General features: G+C 37.1%; 1 protein-coding gene across 1 annotated transcript in view; it reads left to right on the top strand.

Annotated features, from left to right (window-relative positions):
- Nucleotides 1-7,113, top strand: part of fhl3a (four and a half LIM domains 3a) — a 45,433-nt gene extending 38,320 nt beyond the window's left edge. The window contains exons 4-6 of the mRNA XM_065298377.2: nucleotides 2,691-2,860; nucleotides 3,708-3,894; nucleotides 4,931-7,113. Of these exons, the coding sequence (XP_065154449.1) occupies nucleotides 2,691-2,860; nucleotides 3,708-3,894; nucleotides 4,931-5,082 (509 nt within the window). The 3' untranslated portion in view covers nucleotides 5,083-7,113. The remainder of the gene's footprint in view (nucleotides 1-2,690; nucleotides 2,861-3,707; nucleotides 3,895-4,930) is intronic.
- The last annotated feature ends 14,768 nt before the right edge of the window (nucleotides 7,114-21,881 follow it).

Raw genomic sequence — 21,881 nt, 5'->3', positions numbered from 1 at the left:
GACAGCTACTCACGACCACAAGTATGCAGGTAACATTAGACTGAAGGGAGGAAGAGTTCTGCCAAAGCAAATCAAGTGTACCAACAGTATGAGAGAGAGAGAGAGAGAGAGAGAGAGAGAGAGAGAGAGAGAGAGAGAGAGAGAGAGAGAGAGAGAGAGAGAGAGAGAGTTGAGCAGGTTATATATGACAATAATTACCAGTCTGTCTTGCAGCCAGTCCATGGTGCCTGGGTGTCTTCCAAACATCTGATAGGAGGAAAGCCAGAAGATTACTTCAGCAGAGCTGAATTAATCTGATAAGTTAACAATTCCAATAAATATAACATGTTGTTACAGTTTTGAACAGCACAAGGCACTGAATAGCAAGACTTCATTTTTACTTTTATCTCCAACCCTAATTGATAAGCATCTGCAATAAATTCAGACTTAAATTTGTAAATAGGCTGCATTCTGATCACATTAAGAAACACTAAGCATGATGCAGCATGATTTAGCATAATGCTAGCACATTTCTAAGGTGTTTCATCTAGTTGTTAGGCGTTGCACATTGCATGGCTAACATGTCTTAGCTGGGTTCCAAGGTGTTTCATATGGTTTCTAGGTGTTGATAGATAGTAAGCATAATCATCCATGATGCTAGCAGGATTTATGTTAGCATGTTGTCAAGCAGTTGTAGTTGGTTACTAGGTGTTTTATGTGGTTGCTAGGCTGTTTAAGCTAGTTCTCATGTATGCCATGACATGCAGAAGAAACAAAAACACAGAGTATTGCTAAAATAAACCCCAAAAAATGTTTTGGCAAAGATAGTCATGCTTTATACATGGCCTGGTTTCACAGATCAGGCTTTGCCACAGTTAAATTAATATGTTTAAGCATTTTTAATAGACATACCTTAGATAAGGACGTTACCAGTGTGTATCTTGAGACAAATGAATGGCACTGGCATATTTTAATCTGTCAGTGCAAATTATGTTCAGTCGAGACAACTCAAACATGTGTTTTAGTCTAGGACTAGCTTTAAGCTGTCTGTGAAACCCGGGAAATGTGTATCCAGAGGCCTACATTAATGGAAAACCCCATATTTAGTGTTTAGGACCCTTGTGTGTGATGTGCAAATGACAAGGGAAAGACAATGGATTGAGGCCTATATTATATAGAAAATACTGTGATGAATGTGCTGACACAGATAGTTTAGGGTAAATTACAACCCCACTCATGCACTGCTGTGTGTGCGTATACACAGTAATGTGTTTTGAAGTGTGCGAGACGCCCTTGATGTAACTTTATACTTCTTCTACATGTCTTTTATTATCCAGGGGATTAGGACCTTTACGGTTTGCTCTGTGTAAAGCTTCAGTGATTTCAGTAATGGGGGCTCTTAAAGGACGTGCTCTGCATAGCTTTTGATCTGAGTAATGTGCAAGCGCTTAGTGGATTATCAGTGTCAGCCTTTAACCTCCTAATCATTTGATGAGCGTCGAGTGTCAGATCATCATTTTATCACTTGAAAAGCCCGGGTTAGTCTTTTGTTGGGAACTTCCCACAGGTAAGTCGTCTCAGGTTAGATCTCTTAAAAAGCATGCAGTTATCTGTCAAACAGGTCGAGCTGATTTCTGGCAACATGCATACCAGCAGGTCCCACAATGGGATGCTTGTAGGGGAATCTGGAGGATTACAATGAGCATTTCACTTCTGTTAGGCTACTTTGGTGGTCCTGGAAGTGGGGAGTTTTTTTAATATGTCAGAGAAAATAGGGTCAGAAACTTTTTTCTTTCTAAACAAAATTCAGTGTAATTACAGGTAGGTGTTTAAGCTTTAAGAAAATGTTGTTTGGTTCGAATCAGGTTCATGTCAGGTTTGATGTACGTGTGTAGCTCAGGTTGTGGGTTTGATTCCAAGGGAACACACACACACACACCTGTATAGCACCACTTTTGTGTAGCTCTATTTTAATTTTGTATATGGTCCTGTAAATATTAGGCTACTGTGTGTCTGAATATTGTAACATCTAAATTCATTATTTATTTATATCTGTAGGCTTATGTCATCACAAGGTGGTTTTGATAATATTTTGAAGAAATTAAAAGAAACGAAAACTTACATTCATAGCAATAACTAAGCACATATGGTATATAAAGAAGAAAATCATTTCTGTTTCTAATTTAATAAATCATGATAAAATGATCTAATTGGCTTATGTCTAGAAACTAAAATTATGAAAAATTTTAAAGTGGGAGAAATGATGAAAATTTGACTTTTTCCATGTTTAAGTGCTATTATTGGGTCCCAAGTGCTTGTATCAACATAGAAAATGTGAAAAAGATCAACCCAGTAGCTTAGTTTTGGTAAACTATTCTCTGCAAGCATGAGAAAGAATAGGTAATTGAAATTTGTCTCCCCTTGTGATGTCATAAGGGGATAATAATACCGCCCCTAAATCTGCACTATCCAACCACAGCACTGTCATTTAGTGCAGAGATCAGCTCATTTGCATTTAAAAGAACACACCGAAAACGGCACATTTTTGCTCATGCCTACAAAGTGGCAATTTGAACACATTATAATGAATTATCTATATGGTATTTTGACCTAAAAGACACCACTGGGGACACCAAAGATTTATTTTACATCTTAAAAAAGTCTTGTGAAATGTCTCCTTTAAAACTTTCCCTATCTTTTCTTCCTCAAAGGCACCAGGAAGCTTGAGTATGGCGGCTCCACATGGCATGAGGGCTGTTTCATTTGCAACAGCTGTCAACAGCCAATTGGCTCCAAGTCCTTTATCCCAGACAAAGACGACCACTACTGTGTACCCTGCTATGAGAACAAGTTCGCACCACGTTGTACTCGATGTAAACAGGTCAGTCGTGGGATTTTACTCACAGAAATGCGTAACCATGTGTTTGCTCATCGACCCACGCACTCATTCCTACACAAAACTCAGAATTCTGACCCCATTCCTCCTTCCTGTTTCATATCAGAGACATTCATGCCGGTCACTGATAAATCCGGACTTTCACATCCTGTCCTCAAATACAACCATCTGAGCCTTGCAGTCATTGACTTACTAAGTAATATGATATTATGATGATTTGTATTGTTTTTGTAATGAGATTAAAGTTTTTTTGTAGCTCAGCCAGCATGGGTTTTATTATCAGAGAATGCAAGTGATACTATAAGTTTCCCAAATGCTTAAATGTAAACGAAATGGGAGCACATTCATATCACCCTTTATATGTAATGCAATTAGAGATAGCATATATATAAGCAGCACTACTGCTTACCTCACTCATTTCAACAGTTCTTACAGTAAAGTCTCCCGCATGTCAACTTAGCCTATTCTCTGCATATTTATATCCAAGAAAGATATGAAGTTGAGCCAAGTTTAATGCAATAGTCCTCCTTTATAGATAGCAAGCAAAACTGTTTTCCACATCCTTCCTAAACATTATACAAAGGTGAACTCAGGTTTTATGCATAACAGATTTGACGTGAGCACGTCATGTAAAGCTGAAACAGATGGCCAACACCTGGACTCTGTTTCAGGAAAACTGTTGGATTGGTAAATGCAAAATCGATCAATCCGAATGACAATCATTTTTACAGGTTCCTTGGTGTAGATCAAGTCATGTCAAGTTGTGTTTTAGAAAGGAAGCTTTGACTTACAGTCTCCTGTCTGTGTCTCTGATGGATTATCTCAATTTCAGGCCCTAGCTAAAGGTGGTGTGACCTACAGGGACGAGCCGTGGCACAAGGAGTGCTTTGTGTGCACAAGCTGTAAGGTTCAATTAGCCGGCCAGCATTTCACTTCTCGCGACGACAGCCCGTACTGCATCAAATGTTTTGGCAACCTGTACGCTAAGAAGTGTGTAGCCTGCAACAAACCAATCACAGGTAAAATGATGGCTTATGATGACCTTTGTTGAAATGTTTTTATATTTACTCATTTAAAGGGACATTCCACTTTTTTTTGAAAGTATGCTCATTTTCCAGCTCCCTTAGAGTTAAACATTTGATTCTTTCCATTTTGAAATCCATTCAGCTGATCTCCGGGTCTGGCGCTAGCACTTTTAGCATAGCTTAGCACAATCCATTGAATCTGATTAGACCATTAGCATTGCGCTAAAAAATATACAAAGAGTTTCGTTATTTTTCCTATTTAAAACTTGACTATTCTGTAGTTACATCGTGTACTAAGACCGACAGAAAATTAAAAGTTGCGATTTACTTGGTCGATATAACTAGGAACTATACTCTCAAACTGGCGTAATAATCAGTGACTTTGTTGCTGTAACATGGCTGCAGCAGGCGTAGTGATATTACACACTGCCCGAAAATAGTCCCCTGCCATTGAAAGTAACCAAGGGGACTATTTTCGGGCATTGTGTAATATCACTACGCCTGCTGCAGCCATGTTACATCTGCAAAGTCCTTGATTATTATGCCGGAATGAGAGTATAGTCCTAACCATATCTGCCTAGAAAATCGCAACTTTTAATTTCCGTCGATCTTAGTACACGATGTAACTACAGAATAGTCAAGTTTTAAATAGTAAAAATATTGAAACTCTTTGGTTATTTTTTTAGCGCAATGCTAACGGTCTAATCAGATTCAATGGATTGTGCAAAGCTATGCTAAAAGTGCTAGCGCCAGACCCGGAGATCAGCTGAATGGAGACCAAAATGGTAAAAATCAAATGTTTAACTCTGGGGGAGCTGAAAAATGAGCATATTTTCAAAAAAAGTGGAATGTCCCTTTAATAAAAAGTCTATGTGATGTGTTGATGTAAGTGCATGCACATAACACCATATAAGGAGAAAGAGGAAAAGGCTAAAGAAACTGCACATACATTATACTGTAGTGGGATGTGAAGAAGTCTGAAGATTTAAAATCCAGTGCAGTCATCTTAACCTCTCGTTTATTTTTTTAGGTTTTGGCGGAGGGAAGTACATCTCATTTGAGGAGCGGCAATGGCACCAGTCCTGCTTTACCTGCTCTCGATGTTCTGTGTCACTGGTGGGCGCAGGCTTCTTCCCTGAGCAAGACGAGATCCTTTGTCGCAACTGCAACAGCAACCTATAGAACAGAGCTAACTTCTACACACCTCTCCTCACCACAACACAATCACACACACATGTACACATACATCTCTTATTCAAAACCTCTGTTCCTTCACAACAACTTCTGAAAGATCTCTCTTAAGACATACCCATGGTGATACTGGAACCTCAGCCCGGAACTATGAAATAGTTTTGGCAGTGCGAAAGAGATCACAGCAGACCAGTTTTCTAAACCTCACACACAGCATTGATCTTAGCTTAACCACAATATTCAAACGTAAGCATAAATGCAAAACTCTGGAGGCTTTGATTTCTGTGCTGTTTTCTGGTTTGTTTTGCTAGTTTATGACTGAGATTTTAAAATGATGCACCAAGGAGTGCCTTTGAGATGTGAAAGCTACAATACAAACTTATGAACCATACCTAGTGCCTTCTACAATCCAGAGTCTATAAATGTTTTGGTCTCTAAGCAGAATAAATATAATTTCATGTCTCGAGTCAACCGATCTACTAGTTATTCCCATTTTTATTTGTCCTGGCCATCTGAACTGTCATTAGGCTAGTAGAAGTCACTAATGGGTCTGTTTATAGCCTGTGAAAGAACATTTTCCTAAATGCTAAAAGGTCAAAAAGTTTGCCATTATGCAAAAGTGACTGAAATCCCATTTCTACTTGTTTCCACTTCTCTGTTATAGATCAAGTGTAGTAACAGGAATGGATACACAAATTATTTAGCTTTCCTTGGGATAACAGCAGCCACTCATTGAACATTTAAGCATTTACATCATATAAAAAATGGCTGTTAAATGTAAGGTTCAATTTGTGAGCACTTTTGCACTGGGGATACCGTGAAGTCACCCATCGGTTTCTGAAGATTTTTGAAGCTTAAAGTAGGCGGTGCCTGCCTTCGCCATCTTGGCAGCGTGTCACTGCGCATCACTCGCAGATATCCGAAAATGGGTAGAGAGGCGAGATGTGGGGGGACCTGAGGTGACTGGTTGCTGAAACCACTCCCGCCTAGCTCGACTCTAGTGACTGCAGTGGCTGTTCAACCGTCACTCAAGTGGCCACGCCCTTAATTATGCAGAACTTTATGGCTTAATATCATTTAAACGGATGAGTTTTAAAAAAATGTACCCCGCTCACAGTTGTCATGAATGGTAAAATTAGCTATACAGACCAGAAACACTTTTTGTATCAGGCTGTAAACATATTATTTTCTACTGTAAAGTTGGCCATTTTAACATGGAGGTCTATGGGAATTAACTCCCTTTTGGAGCCAGCCTCTAGCGGCCAGTCGATGAATTGCAGTTTAAATCACTTGCGTATGGCTTCATCAGAGAGATCGGAAAGTTGCCCCTCGGTTTTAGTTCACTATCTTTCCTAGCAGAATTTGTCCATGACATCAAACGTCAAGTTGCATGTGCATTTAATAAAATGGAAATCTTAAAAAGCTTAGCAATGGCATATAGAAAAACCAGAAATGTTTTTGCAGAACAGATATTTGTGAGAAAGTATGCATTTTATATACAGTTGGACAGACTTGCATTTGCACTATGGCTTAAATTACCTATAAAAGCACACAAACTAGCTAGATACAGCACGCATACACTGTATATAAACAAATTATCTACTTATTTCCTTTCTTCTTTTTTTGTTTTTTAGTGTTTAACAATGCATCTGGCTACATTATGGCCTTAAGTCATTTTTATGAACATTTTCTAAATATTCAGAGCAAATTAAATAAAACATTTGTTTAAATATGCAAAAAAATACTTGTTGTCAAGCTTTATTTTTTTTCTAGTTCAGATCAGTATTGATATTATTGATGGCAATTTTAAAGTTTCACTTTGAAATATTTTACATTTTTAAGTATAAAGTTTTAAGTATATTCACTTTAAGCTTTAAAGCAGAAGAGGAGCTGGCGAATGTGCATTTCTTTTTACAAAAATTATTCAAGATTTAAGCTTTAAAAGTTTAAGGTGTGCTAAAAATTCTTTTTTTTAAATTGTTTATTACTTTGTTGTTTGTTAATAAATATTTTCTAAATTAAGCCAATCTTTCTGTCATTCTTTCAGAGCACAACATTAAAGAAATACATCAAATTATTTGCCACATCTCATTGATTCAGTTGAACCCAAAAATATAAAGTTGCATACACAAGAGCCTACAAGTCACTAAGCTCTTCAATCATAGACTTATTTGGGGTTACCTTGTGCTTCTAAACGTGTGTGCGTTTGTGTGCAAACGTGCTGAGTGTGCCATTTCTTCGCCTTGATGAGGCTTAGGAACTTTAAACAAACACGTGGCCAGATCCGCTCCCTCTCAACACCACTGAAGGTCTTCCTCCCCTTCTCCTTTTCTGCATTTTCACCAAAGAAGGAAATGGAAAAGGAGAGCAGGAGATGGTGGGGGAGGAGAGGGGATGGAGGCCTTCTGGTGGAAGTCAGGAGAGCATGTGGGAGAGCACGACAGAAAATGAAAACGAGGGAAAGAAAGATGAGAGAGGGAGGGAAGACTGAAGCATTTGGAGTCAGTCCATGGCACATCCACTGGGGTTCAGCTACATACACACAGTGCAGAGGTTTATGGGAAAAAAGAGGGCCAGTGAGGCAACAGGGGAAGGGTTGGAGAATCACATGATCGGTGAATCATTACCAAGTAAAGCCTGTGGGAAAACGGGACACTGTTAAGTTAAAATGAGTCACAAAATAAAGTAGCTTCTGTAATAAATTATTAACTGAAATAACTGATAAGGTCATCAAATCTGAAATTCACTGATAGCCACTCGGATGAAACTGCAAATCTATGAGTGAAATTATAAAGTAAAGTAGCAGGAGATGAAGACTAGGTATGAAATTGTAACGTACAAAACTTAAAAGAAAGCTGAATGTTTTTGCAGTCCAGATATGAAAGCTGGAGAAGAATTGGCAGACATATATTTCAGGGTTAAATAGTGTCACAGCACAGTCTTGGATTTCAACTTAAATGTTTCTTTGTCAAATGTCTGGTGTAGAACCATAATTCTTAATCCTGTTACCATAGAAACAGAAAGCATGGAAAGAGTTCTCCTTCATTATACATTTATACTTTAATACATTTAAAAACAAAATACACTGTATTATATACTTGCAATATTTTTTATATTGTAGCATTTGTACTTAGTAAATATTTTTGGTGGGTCAAGCAGTTCATTCATAACTACACATTTTGTTTTACTACAAATGTAGCTGTGTGAAATAGCCAAGAGGCAGCTGAAGACAGTTTAACAAATGCTCATGCATGGCTGAACAATTCTGTAATGATTCAAGCGGCATTTAAGCCGCCACCCCTTAAGGGTGGCCAAAAAACTAGTGGTCATAAATGCATTAATGACAGAATCTCACACGTGGTTTTTAAAGTTGATTTACTTTAATTTAATTTACAAACACGATAGAGCTGATGGTTGAAGTCTGACTTGGCATTCATTTCAGACCAGAATATATTTTGTAACATCTCTAATGTAATTTGTACAGAAGTAATTACATCACGTCCTTGGATTCGAGTACCTTAATACGTATTTATCAAAACCATGCAAAGCCAGTCAGGAGTAATGTTTAGCGTGTTATTTCATCTCAATCTCATCGTCATTCTTATGTAAGTGACATCTAAAAGTTGTGTATAATGAAAGTGAAGAATTGTCAAAATCCAGCAGAGCCAAATGCTTTCAGTAAATCTTAGTCATGGTAGTTACAAAAAGAAGTTGGAAATGTGGGAAGAATTCGCTTATATAATCTTTTAAGTGAACATTTATACATGTCTCTATAAACTCATTTGTGATAAAAGCTATCAGATCTGCCCTATACACAGGCTAAGCGAGCTGCGTAGGGCCCCGCACCACTAGGGGGCCCCCTTGTTCGTAACTTCATGCAGCGCTGCACAGACCAGGTGGCGAGTGACATCATTGTGCCACGGGATGTTGTCAGTCCATCTATGCAGCTTCGCCAGAGCCGATCCTGGCCTTCTGGGGGCCCTAAGCAACTTTGTTAGGGGGCCCTGTCATCGCGTTCATAATAAAACATTTACTGCTTTAACTCTTTCACCGCCAGCATTTTTTTAAAAAGTTGCCAGCCAGCGCCAGCGTTTTTCATGATTTTCACCAAAGTTTAATGCCTTCCAGAAAATTTTCTTCTTTAAATTTATAAACATACAATATACCAAAATGAAAGAACAGACCCTTTGCTTTCATACAAAAAAAAAAAACGTTTCATCCTACCTTCAGTGGTTCTTTTGTAATCAGCTTTTGAATATGGGTAGGTTTCTGCAAAAACACCACATTTTGAGCAAAAAACTGAGATAATTCCATTTTTGTGACGGACTTTTCATAGAGATCCCATTCAGAGCGATCTTTAAAACAGACACGGACATGCAGCAGCTTGCCATAGGGCAATACTTCCGGGTTTAAAAAGTTGCGAATAATAGCGGTATTGCGGAAAGACAGAAAATCTCGTCATTGGCAGGGAAGCGTTTTCTCTTAATTGACGAGATATCTCGTCAATGGCGGTGAAAGAGTTAATGTAGCTATAAACAAAATGTTACTAAAACACGTATTATCTTATAGACGGTTTCAGCAGTAACAACATAAACAAGCAGCTGTCGTGGTCCGCATGTAACTTCTAGTAAATTCCGCTAAGAATAAATAACAACAAAGTTCTTTAAACGTAGTATATTTATATAACAAGCAAAAAACAACAACACATAGATTACCTAGGTAACCAAAACATTTGTTATTTTCGACGAGACATTGGTTCAAGAGATCAGTTTAGCAACTAAAGAGTCTAAAGAGTTTATTATAAAAGAGACGCTCGCGTTTGCCAGGTACTCGTATAATCTCATGCGAAATCAGAGTTTACTGTTAAGGGAGTGTCTTGTGTGTATTTTGTGAACGTGAGCGTCTCTTTTATCATAAACAGTTTTGACGTGTGTGCAGCAGGCACTTATTTTGACAAAACACGTGATGCACATAGTTCACATGACACAACAAACACATACTTTGAAAACACGAGCAACACACATGACACTCCAAACACATACTTTGAATTTGCACCCCTTGGATGAGCAGTCACGAGCCGCCACTGAAAACAATACTGTTCTTGTGTCTGGCTGTTATCATCAAGACAAATTGTCAACACATGCTAGTGCGTGCTTATTCGACCGTTAAAGACATTCAACAAAATGTGTCTATAAAATTGGTGGGGGGTTAATGGAACCTAAACACCCATTAAAACTGGGACTACAGCACATGAGGACGTGGCTCTTAAAAACAGATTTGGGCCTTTGAATTCAGCTCCACCTTGTTTCCATGTGCTCTTGAGAGCTTCAGGCCAATTTTCAGAGAGGTCCAATAACCATCACTGCACAATTCATTTGGAAGTTATGTGATAACGTAAATCACGCCGCTTGACAAACACTTGCATTCATTCAAGTTGACTTGCTCTTATAATTAATTCAGAAACATTTATTTAATCTTATTTTCCAGAATAAGAACTTTTTGAAAACTGTGCATGACTATAAGTAGAGAGATCAAAGGTTATTTGTAGAAAAATACTATTAAACAAACGATCATAAAACAAAAAAATTGGTTATATGCAGGCCAGTGTCCGAAGTAGTTTGAGAAGCAAGATGTGAAGCGGGTGAGAATCCTCACTACTCTTGTCGATTACTGATTTCAGTCTCAGTTCTTCCATACGTCCTGACAATAAGAAAACAATGGAAACCTAACTGTTACAGTCATTAATGATATCATAGCAGATATCGTATCACTCTTAAAACAGCTGCTGTTTACAGTGTGACAAATTCCCATCAGCAGATGTCTAGACGAGCCTTCAGAATGATTAGTCAGCTTGGCTGGGGTTACATCGTGTCAGTGATTCTAAACCTTTAAACATCAATCACTGCACTGTTCACTTACACAGTATCATTGCAGACCAAGACAACAGAATGTGACTGCCATGAACACTTGCTGATTTTATAAGTCACAAGGGTGAAACCATCTTTGGCACTACTACTTGTCACAGCTGTTGGTTTTAGATGGATTGGAATGAGCATGGAGGCCATAACACTTAAAAAAGGGTGGAGCATGGTACACTGTTAGGCCAGCTGTTAGGTTAAATTGACCTCAAAAGTGTTTATATTTGACCCAACAATGGCATATAGGTTAAATTATAACCAAACGCTTGGGTCTCTTTTTGACCCAACGATGGGTTAAAAATAACCCAGCAGCTTCAATCTGACCTCTGTACAATGCAGTAGTAATATTTTTAAGATTTCAAAAACAATTCTAGTGGACAAAAAACTAAGAAAAGTATTCAGGTATGTGCCTAGTCCCAGACTAAATGCATGTTTGAGCTGTCCTAACTAAAAAAAAGCTTGCACTGGCATATTTTAAAATATCAGTTCCATTGTTTTGTCCGAAGATTCACACCAGTAATGTTTTTATAAGATGTATGATTGTAAAAACTATAATAATAATCATTATGACCTATAAGACCATAGTTCTGTCTTAATCTAAACATTATCTAAAACCACTGCTATCTTTTGGGTCATATTAATAAAAATATTTAATCTTCACTCAAGGTACATCAACATCCAATGTGATTACTTCAATTGGTAACACCTAAAAAATGGCATTTTTTCAACTTAAATTTTCTCACTTTAAAAATGTAAAATTTTTAGGTGTTACCATGTGAAGTAATTTTTTAAAAGTTTTTTTCAACTTAAAGGTCACATTCTTCCTGATCCCATTTTTTAAACCCTAGTTAGTGTGTAATAATGTTGCTATAATAGCATAAATAATACCTGTAAAATGATAAAGCTCAAAGTTCACTGCCAGGCGATATATTTTCTTCAATAGAATTCCTCTTTCAAAGCCTACAACCAACGGCCATTTGGACTACAGCCCTCTACTTCCTGCTTTAATGACCTCAGTAGAACAGTTTTTGGACCAAACTCTTATACTAACTATACAGGGATTTTACCATGTTCCTTTAGTGATGCGCGGGTTGATCCGAAATGAGTGGGCCTGCGGTCACCCGCGGTTACGAGTCATCCAAAAATATTTTTTTCGTGTCACGGACGGTCGGGTCGTTTGAAATAAAAAGATGCCAATTAACTATTTTAAACAATTACTACTATTAAGAAATGTGGGCCAGGGAGCGGGTCGGGTACACTATATTTTTTTTTTTTGCGGTCCGAGTTGCAGGCGAGTTCATTGAAAACGTCGGTCATGTACAGGGCAGGATAAATATACTGTATGTTGGAGTCCCCAATAGTTGTGTGATTATAATACATCTTAAATCCATGTAAAATTCCGAAAAATTTAGAGGTTGGTGTGTTTAAACTGGGGAGCGAGATTAGGAGAAATGATGATAGTACAGTATATGAGGAGAAGAAAAGGAACTGTGAAGAAAAAGTGGGGAAGAAAATGAATGACCTTTCACGGTTGCCTTTGTGAAACGTGGCACTTAGGCATGTGCAGTAAAAGAAGCAGTGTAAAAGCAGGCAGTACATTCCAAGGATTTACTCATAATCCCACAAAGGCCCTCGACTGGACTCTGTCAGCTTTCGGTTTACAGTGGGTGTCCACTTGACATTACTTTAGCCACAGACATGTGTGTGTGTGTGTGTGTGTGTGTGTGTGTGTGTGTGTGTGTGTGTGCGTGCGTGCGTGCGTGTGTGTGTTCAACAAGGTTATACGTAAATGAATGAGATCACCCAAAAATGAACATTATGTCAATTATCTCACAGACAAATAGGGATATTAGTGACTTACAGCATTATTATGTTGACTATCGCACAAAAAGACCAAATTGAAACAAGAGATGGTATTTCATCATTGGTAAAGTTCAAAAGTACAGTTTTAACATATTTGATATTTCTGTCAGATACAACATAACTGAGGTCTGGTATGGCAAATAGTGCCAGATGTATTTTAGCTGCAGGCATTTTTCAAAAAACCTCATCATTTCTGATAGCTGTCATCACAATAAAGATATTTTGGGCTGAAATGCAAAATGAGAAAATGTGTAGTTTAATGGTCTTAAAGACCTGTCTCGAGTCTTAAGTGACACCCTGAGGCTTGATGTTTAATGGTAAAATCTGAAAGCCTCGTCTGTGGTTTGTCCCTCCGCTAAATATAACCTTCCACCCTGTTTTTTACCTTTCTCTTTTGCTCTCTGAGGTCAAGACATTTCTTTCGTGTGATGGACTGTGATGGTTTGAGTGGTTATCCAACACTGCATTATCCAAGCAGTCAGTACGTTTCCTAAATATAACAATGTGTCAGGCTTACAGAAAAACTCCAGAGGGGCATCAATTACAGTTGTGTCAGAATGACCAAAGCCCTACTTGGCAAAACTGCCCTAAGAAAAGGAATTCCAGACATAGATATGGAGATAAACTGGATACAAATATAAACTAGGTTAACATAACTTTGCCTTATGCTAGATTGATAAGAGAAATGCAAATCTGAGGAGTACAAATTGTCCGCAAATCACTATGAGACAAAAATCCAATTAAAATTAAAGGTGCCATAGAATAAAAAACTGTATTTACCTATAGGCATAGATGAATAATAAGAGCTCTGTACATGGTAATGACATAGTAATGACATGCTTGCAAAAGACAGCTGGCAAACAGGCCAATCTCAACATAACACCGACTGTGATGTCTGTCGAGATGTACGCCCCAACATTAAATTACACATTTAATTAAAGAGCACCTATTTCATTGCTTAAAAACAACGTTATTTTGTGTATTTGGTACTATAAAATGTGTTCAAGTGGTTTATGGTTCAAAAAGCACATCATTCTTCACATACAGTACATTTTTGTAGCTCCAGATTTCACTCTCTTCCTGAAACGCATGGATTTTGTACAAAAATTATCGATTTGAAAAGCACTGTGTGCCTGATTGGCCAGCTAATCTGTACATTGTGATTGGCCTGAATACCTCTGACGTCAGCAGGAAATGTGACGCTCCTTACTATGTTTGAAAGATTCGCTCTCAATGCAATGCTAACAGGAGTTAACCTAAAGGAAGTCCGAAGCGGGAGGAATTATGATAATGTCGGTCTTGTCTACATCACCAATCTCAGAGAGAAAACTTTTGCCTATCCATGTGTTTGTTGTTGTCCAAAAAAAAAAAAAAAAAAATTTAGTTGGAGACGATAACTTGCGTCATTGTTTACTTTGGGGTATGTACCTTTTGCATATTGTTAACATGTACTAATACACACTTACACACCAAAGGAAATTTAAAAATGTGAATCGGACCATATAGGTTCCCTTACAAAGTTGTTAAAATGCTAAAAACAAAGCTGTGACTGCTGATTTCACGCTACATGCTAATTAATGCTATATGCTAGTGTTTAAGGCTGAAGTTATTGACTTACAATTACGTTTTGCAGGTCCATCCTGAAAAAAACCCCCACAAACTTAATACTCAGAAAGTCCATTAACAGTCTCCAAACAATTAGTTGTTTCTCAAAATATTTTTTATTTTCATCTGACACAGGCTCAAACTTATATGGTCTGTTTAATGTGAGCTATTGACATGAGCCACAGAGCAGAGAAATCAGAGCAGAGCTCAATGTTATTATTCATGACCCTTTCAAATAGGGCAAAAATAGACCATTTCATTCAAATGACAAATCCTAGGGTTGTAAATGGACATGTAAAATTAGTCTTTTGCACTTAATAAAGTTACATATCTTCTATGTAAATTTCAAGGAACAATTTAACATATTATTGCAATGCATTCTTTGGCACCTTTAAAATCATTTGGTAAATGCTTACATTTGTACCATACCATAATTTAAAGGATCAGATTTGTTACAAATTACCATTTGTGTACTATGTGAATGTTTTTATCCAAAGTGACTTACAGTGCGCTCAAAGTATACAGTACTATACATTTTATCAATACTGTACTGTGTATGTTGCCTCAGGGGAACTTCCCTGAGAATCAAACCCATGACCTTTGCACTGTTAATGCAATCCTCTACCAGCTGAGCTACATCAACATACTTTGAAGAGGTCTTTCTTCAGGCTTATTTTTTTTCGTTTGAAAAAGTCCTTTTTGATGTTTACATTTATTTTCGCTGCATTTAAATGTGGTTTGTGCACCTGTAAACAGGGTCATGTGAAACCAAGCAAAATTCACTGAACCCCCTTGCCATGATAATTACTTCTTTAAAATCACATTTAAATACATTAACAAAGTAAAACATGGGGAAATTGAACCAGCATGACAACCCACCATACGGTTTTTAACAGTGTCTAAAAGATCAGAAATGTTCCCACGTTATTGGGGCTGTTTTCACATAATGATAAAAGCTAATTTACCCAACTCCTAACATTCTGTACCTTTATTTAAATTTGATCAAGTCTCACGAGTCCATTTGGCAAACTAACTTGTTTTTGGTGGACAAAGATTAAAAGCACCCATGAAGAATGTGTGGGAACATTTACCTGCCAAGATATTTTCTCAAAGTATAGAGAATATGTCATACATGCATAGTGACCAAAAGTGTATTCACAACTTTTGTATTTACTGACCCAAGGTTAGATTAAACCATTAAATTTTAAGGCGTGAAAAAAAAGAAACTTGGTTAAATATTTATTTGCCAAAAAAAATGGGGGGAAAGGCAACGATTATATGCAAATATGTGCAATAAAATATCAAGGAAACAAAAGCATATATTAAGTACTGCTTGAAATATGTTGTAAATTGTTTTTGATGACAGCACATTCTCATGGGTCTTGACTTGTAAGCTTTGTACATGTTGTAGGCCTATGGTATTTTTTGCCAAGCCTTGATGTATTCTTCTCAAAGCCAAGCTTCAGTTTACACATTTCAAGCAAACTACACAACATGCATAAAAAATGTAATACATATTTAATAACATACACAAATAGGGTGAAGGCATCAATTTTGGCCACTATGTGTGTCAGATTTTTATGCACATACAGTAATCAGATACTGTGTATCATACATTTTCTTACATGTTTCTCTTGAACTCTTTGATCAACACAAGTTTTCTCTTAGTGAATCAACTAAACTACATACATAGCTGTAATAATCCATAGATTATCAACATAAATATCCAGAAAATCCATTTTAAGAAATTATACGTCACATTTATTCGTTGTGCTTACTGTTTAGAGGAAGCCTTAATATGCTATCATCAATGTCAGGGGAAAAAAGGGGTTGGGAATACAGCAAACCTGTCGAGCTATCGATCAGAACATATTTATAATTTATGCTGTTGCGTCCTCTAGTGGACAAATAATTATTTACAACCACCATTTTCTACACCCGTATTCTAACATATATTTTTGTATGAATAAATGTAAAAATAAATTTTCAACTTAAACTCAAATTTAAAAACAAAAATCCCCAAAATTTCTGTGACTTTCGATATAAAAAAAATCCAGTGCCTTTGAGGCTGTCCACAGAATTGTTTACATTCATAATCCAGTGGGCAGGCCGCGAGATTGTGCCAGGGTCCCAGTTTTAAGACAATTTATAAAATACATTAATCTATCATAAATTCTGTGTAATTAAATCTCAGAAAAATAAGGCTACTAACTGCACTATATTGTTTATTTAAATGGTTTGTTTAATTCACATTTTAAGTTTAAATTGCTTTATATACAAATTATCTTTGGGGGCCAAGAAGGGATGCACCGTACACATGCATTGTGGGTGGGGGGGGGCTGCTGAAAACTTTGAGAACCGCTGGTATAATCGGTTATCATATTGTTCCAACCCATGCTTTGGTAAAATATGGATATTCTTAACCGTTTAAATTAGAAAATTCATATCAACCATGGATACAAAAATAAAAATAAACCATTAAAACGGTAAGCACATTTTTAAACACAGTACACGTCACTGAGTTGACCTTATTCCCATCTGATGTTATTGAGAGTGTTGGAATACAACAACCACTAGGTGGCAGCATTGTCATAACTCAGAAATTTTAATTTCAACTTACTAACCTTAAAGAGTAACTAAACCCCTGGTCAGAGCCTGACTCCACCCACTGGCAATATTTGAAAAATGCAAGAAAAGTGGGCAGATCCCAACGAAGATAGAGGGGATGAACTAAGCTCGTATCTAGTGTGTAGTGAGATCGTAACAAGGGCGTGGTGATCTTGAACCTGCTTACATCACGAGTCATTTTTTGGACCCAATATCCAATGGGAAAATTCAACTGCAGTAGCCACCGTTCAACCTGAAGAGGGCAGCAATCAGACGTTTTTACACCATATATTGTAGTATTGAAACACTTTTTATCCAAATGTCAAAAAAAATACTAAAATCAATGAAAAGCACTAATAAAGCATCATTCTTACAGATCATTAACTAAAAAAAGTTGGTTTAGGGTTTAGTTACTCTTTAACAAAAAAGAAAAGAAAAAGAAAGTATTAAAAGGCATTGATGAATATGTACTAAGAAATCCACTATGTTGTAGAGAATTACTGAAAATTATGACCAACACTATTGGCTTATAATGCATTAAATACTGTCAACAGATTTCACTAACAGATCTCTAAATCTGTAAAATTATGCTGCCATTTTTTACCCCTTGTGATTTGGCTCCAATCTTAGGGGAAAATATGTATAATACAGGATATATATATATATATATATATATATATATATATATATATATATATATATATATATATATATATATATATATATATATATATATATAGGATTCTTGCATTTAAGGGATAGTTCGGCCAAAAATGATATTAAACCCATGATTTACTCACCCCCAAGCTGTCCGAGTTGCATATGTCCATCGTTTTTCAGACAAACACATTTTCGGATATTTTATAAAATGTTTTAGAACTTTCAGTTGATTAAATGTAATTTAAAACTTTATTAACGAAAATAAATACCTTCCGGTAGCGCCGCTGTCGTGAGCAATTCAGTCCCCCCCGAGCAATTCGGTCTCCCCTAGGACCCCGATTGGTACCTAGCACTAATGCCTGCTCAAAAATGTGTCATTGCGATATCTCGTCTGCATACGCGGTCTAGCAAGTTAATTATGTTGAACAAAATAGAAGCATAACATTTAAAAAATAAAAGTTAACAAAAAAATAATATAATAAACTAATATTCATGTTGCAGACACGTCAGTACTTTTGTGTCATCATCTGCTTTACAAAAATACTTTAATTTTTTGTAAATTATTAACATACCTTAGGCTACGGAATATTTTTTTTAATAGTAAAAGTGTAGTTATCATGGCTTATAATTATAATTTAAATGTGTCATTCAACTATGTAGTAATCATGTTTTGTATAAGTAATTAATGAGTAAATAATTGTATAAGTAGACAGTAAAAAGTGGAAATAGTACAGTATATAATATCTAAATAATAAAATGACACAAGCAATGTGTAGATCTCCCACCTATAGCCTCATTTATATACTACTATATGAAACATATAATTTAAAAGACATCAATTGTAATTTTAACAACGTTCTAACTACATAAATCATAACGCGATTTTGTAGGAATTGTAATAAGGCGCTAAGAAAACTACCCATGAGAAGTTTTTTCAGCCAATAGAATCACGCGGGGTCCTAGTGGAGACCGAATTGCTCGGGGGGACCGAATTGCTCATGACACCGCCATCTTAGTCGCGTCCGAATTCAGGATGATAGCTTACGGAGGCTACTCTGCTGCTGCCATAGACAGTAAAAGAAATGGACACAGCGACCCCGTTGGATTCAACGGAGACAAGTGAAGCCAATTAGAAGCTCACACTTCCGGGGGGTCGAGCGTACTGCGCAGACTCAAACTGAGCCTGGTGACGTGAGCAATCTGTGTGACAATTGTAAGTCTTCTAATAGTTGTGACAAGAGAAATCTGAATCACCCACCGAATCTTGCAGAAAATGTACAGGAGTACATTTTGTATTAAGTATATTTAGTATTCTGATTAATTACTTTGTCATTTTGCATAGTATTTATTTATTTTAAAGTTTAACGCCAGTACGCCATATTCTACATGTGCTTCTCCTCCTGTCCATACGGTAATTTCTCTACTGTGCGACAGAGAGTCGCGTGGTTATGACGCAATCGTTAGCATAGTTTTATTAAAACTGCTTCTACTGGGCCATAACTTAAGATACAAGGTAATGGAGCCTTTTATACATTTTCGTGTTTCTTTAGAAATAATTGATGCACAAATTGAGTCTTTAAACGCCTCAGATGTAAAGTTATTCACTGTCAAAGTGACGCCAAAATGAATGGGAGTCAATGGAATGCTAAGAGCAGGTGGGGGTCCGCTAGCTAATGGCGGTGCCCAGGGCTGCTTCAATAAAATATGAAACCCTGCCCCCCTGGCTGCTGCTCTGTGCCCCCGCCCTCCGAATTTGTAATACGTCATTAAGAAAAGTGCGTACACTACGCTAATACTCTCATCCTGTATGCGGACGCGACTAAGATGGCGGCGCTACCGGAAGGTATTTATTTTCGTTAATAAAGTTTTAAATATGGATATTTCTACAACAACACCGCGCGGATTACCCTCAGAAGACCTTTGTTTATCATCCTGGAGCCGTTTGGATTTAATTTGTGAAGGATGGACGCACTTTTTTTGGACTTGAAGGTCGTGGACTATGGGTGGACCCCGTAACATTACATTTAATCAACTGAAAGATCTAAAACATTTTATAAAATATCCGAAAATGTGTTTGTCTGAAAAACGATGGACATATGCAACTCGGACAGCTTGGGGGTGAGTAAATCATGGGTTTAATGTCATTTTTGGCAGAACTATCCCTTTAAAGTAACAATAAGATGTCTTATATGTCTCAACTGATGTCAACAGTCCCTCGCTGAGCAAGCCAGAAGCAACTCTAGCAAGAAACAAACCTCCAAAAGGTATAATAGTAAGAAACAAAACCCCAAAAGGTATAATAGTGGAGAAAAATCAGGGATGGCCAGTTCTCCTCTGGCTATCCAGAGTAAACACAGTGTCCACACTAGTTAACTAATGTGAATCAAATGTTGCTCTTCAGTGGGTGGAGAGATGTTTGTGGGGTTCCCAGGAAAGTCAAGCACAGTTCTTGGCTCCAATGGGTTCACCCTGACACGCACAGAAGTTTTATACCCTGCATGCACCTGCTGACCGAGGCCTGTTTGTAATGTGGATGCCCATCATCTTAAAAGCATATATATCCAAGCCAAGTTCAAGGGTACACGAGGCTGTGTAAATATAATGTTCTTATTTTTCCCTTTGGATTGTAATTTATCATTTGGTGGCCTGAATGTACCATTCAAAGTCAAAAGAAAATGCTTCTACATTTTGATTTAGTGAATTCTTAATCTGATTGTCAGAATAAAAACTGACATAATACCTCACTGGTAGACATCACAAATACAGTGCCAGTCATGAAATCCCTCCATCCACATTGTTCCAGAGGACCCCTTCAGAATCATCCGTTCTTGGCCACCGATTTTCCTCCCTCAGAACTCGATCCATACGAGAGACTGTTGTGTTTCAGAGTAGGCGAAATGAAAACCCTGGAGCAGTATTTTCTCTGGGGAATCCCTAAGTTCATCTGAGGAGAGCTGGATTTACTTACGATTCAATAGAAAGATAGAAATTTTGTAATTGGTAATAACAGTGGGAAAGCACAAGTTTTTACGGGGGTGTACGTATGATATGTGGGAGTCTTATGGCCTCATTTGCCCCGCTAGAGTTCATGACCTGAGAGAGAGAAAGGAGGCCTGATCATGTTTTGTGGCACTGGCGAGGTCAATGTGATGACCAATATTAAGTTACAGTACGCGGTTGAAGTAAAACATATAGGTTCCACATAATATGTTATTTTATTTTATACACAACTGATCAGTGAAAAAGTGAGATTTGTAAAAAAAAATGAAATAAATCAATTACGCCTATAGTAGGCCTAGACGGGTGCAAGTGTAACCAAGAGAAGGGTGCACAAGAGGAAAAACGAGGTAGAGCGGGGTGCGAGGGAGAGCACAAAGGGGAAAACTCGTCCCACGGAGCCGGCGCAAGAATTTACGGCCAGGAAGGGGGATGAAAGTGTAATTTATGGCCCAGTCTCTACTGTTCTTCTTCCCTCCCCTCTGTAATGAGAAACGGCTGTTTGCGGATTAAGGGTGCAGTCGTTTAAGCCCCTCCCCCTGGCGATGACACATCATTAGTTTTTATTTCTGTCTTAAGTTTTATGGACCTACCAACTACCAACTACAGCCATGCAAGCTGAACCACATTTGCTATAAAAAAACGCACGCATATAACAAAAAATATATCTTATCTCCCAGATATTGCCTGTGTGTGTTCAAAATATTGCCAGTGACCTTACACTGCACAATGTTTTATTGAATTATTCAATCCAATGATGCATCACAATAACAAGTGTACAATTAAAGCATGGGGTGATTTCTTTACTGTGGTAAATGATATGGATCACCAAAGTTGAACGCAATAATGTAATGTGCTTACCCTTTAGTGTTTAATGCAATAATAATAATTATAATTGTTATAATAGTATTACTTAATTATTATTATTATTATTATTTTGTATTATTATTATTATTATTATTATGCAATTATAAAACTACTACTACTAACAATAATGCAATTGTCTGTAAACACAAACATATATATATATATATATATATATATATATATATATATATATATATATATATATATATATATACACTGCAAATATACATAAGACACCATTTTTTAAAATAAAAAATTCTTGATACACAAAAA

This window comes from Paramisgurnus dabryanus, chromosome 13, assembly GCF_030506205.2.
Source record: "Paramisgurnus dabryanus chromosome 13, PD_genome_1.1, whole genome shotgun sequence".
Classification (NCBI taxonomy): Eukaryota; Metazoa; Chordata; class Actinopteri; order Cypriniformes; family Cobitidae; genus Paramisgurnus; species Paramisgurnus dabryanus.
Note: the sequence above shows the minus strand (reverse complement) of the source record. Positions and strands in the feature narration are given on the sequence as shown.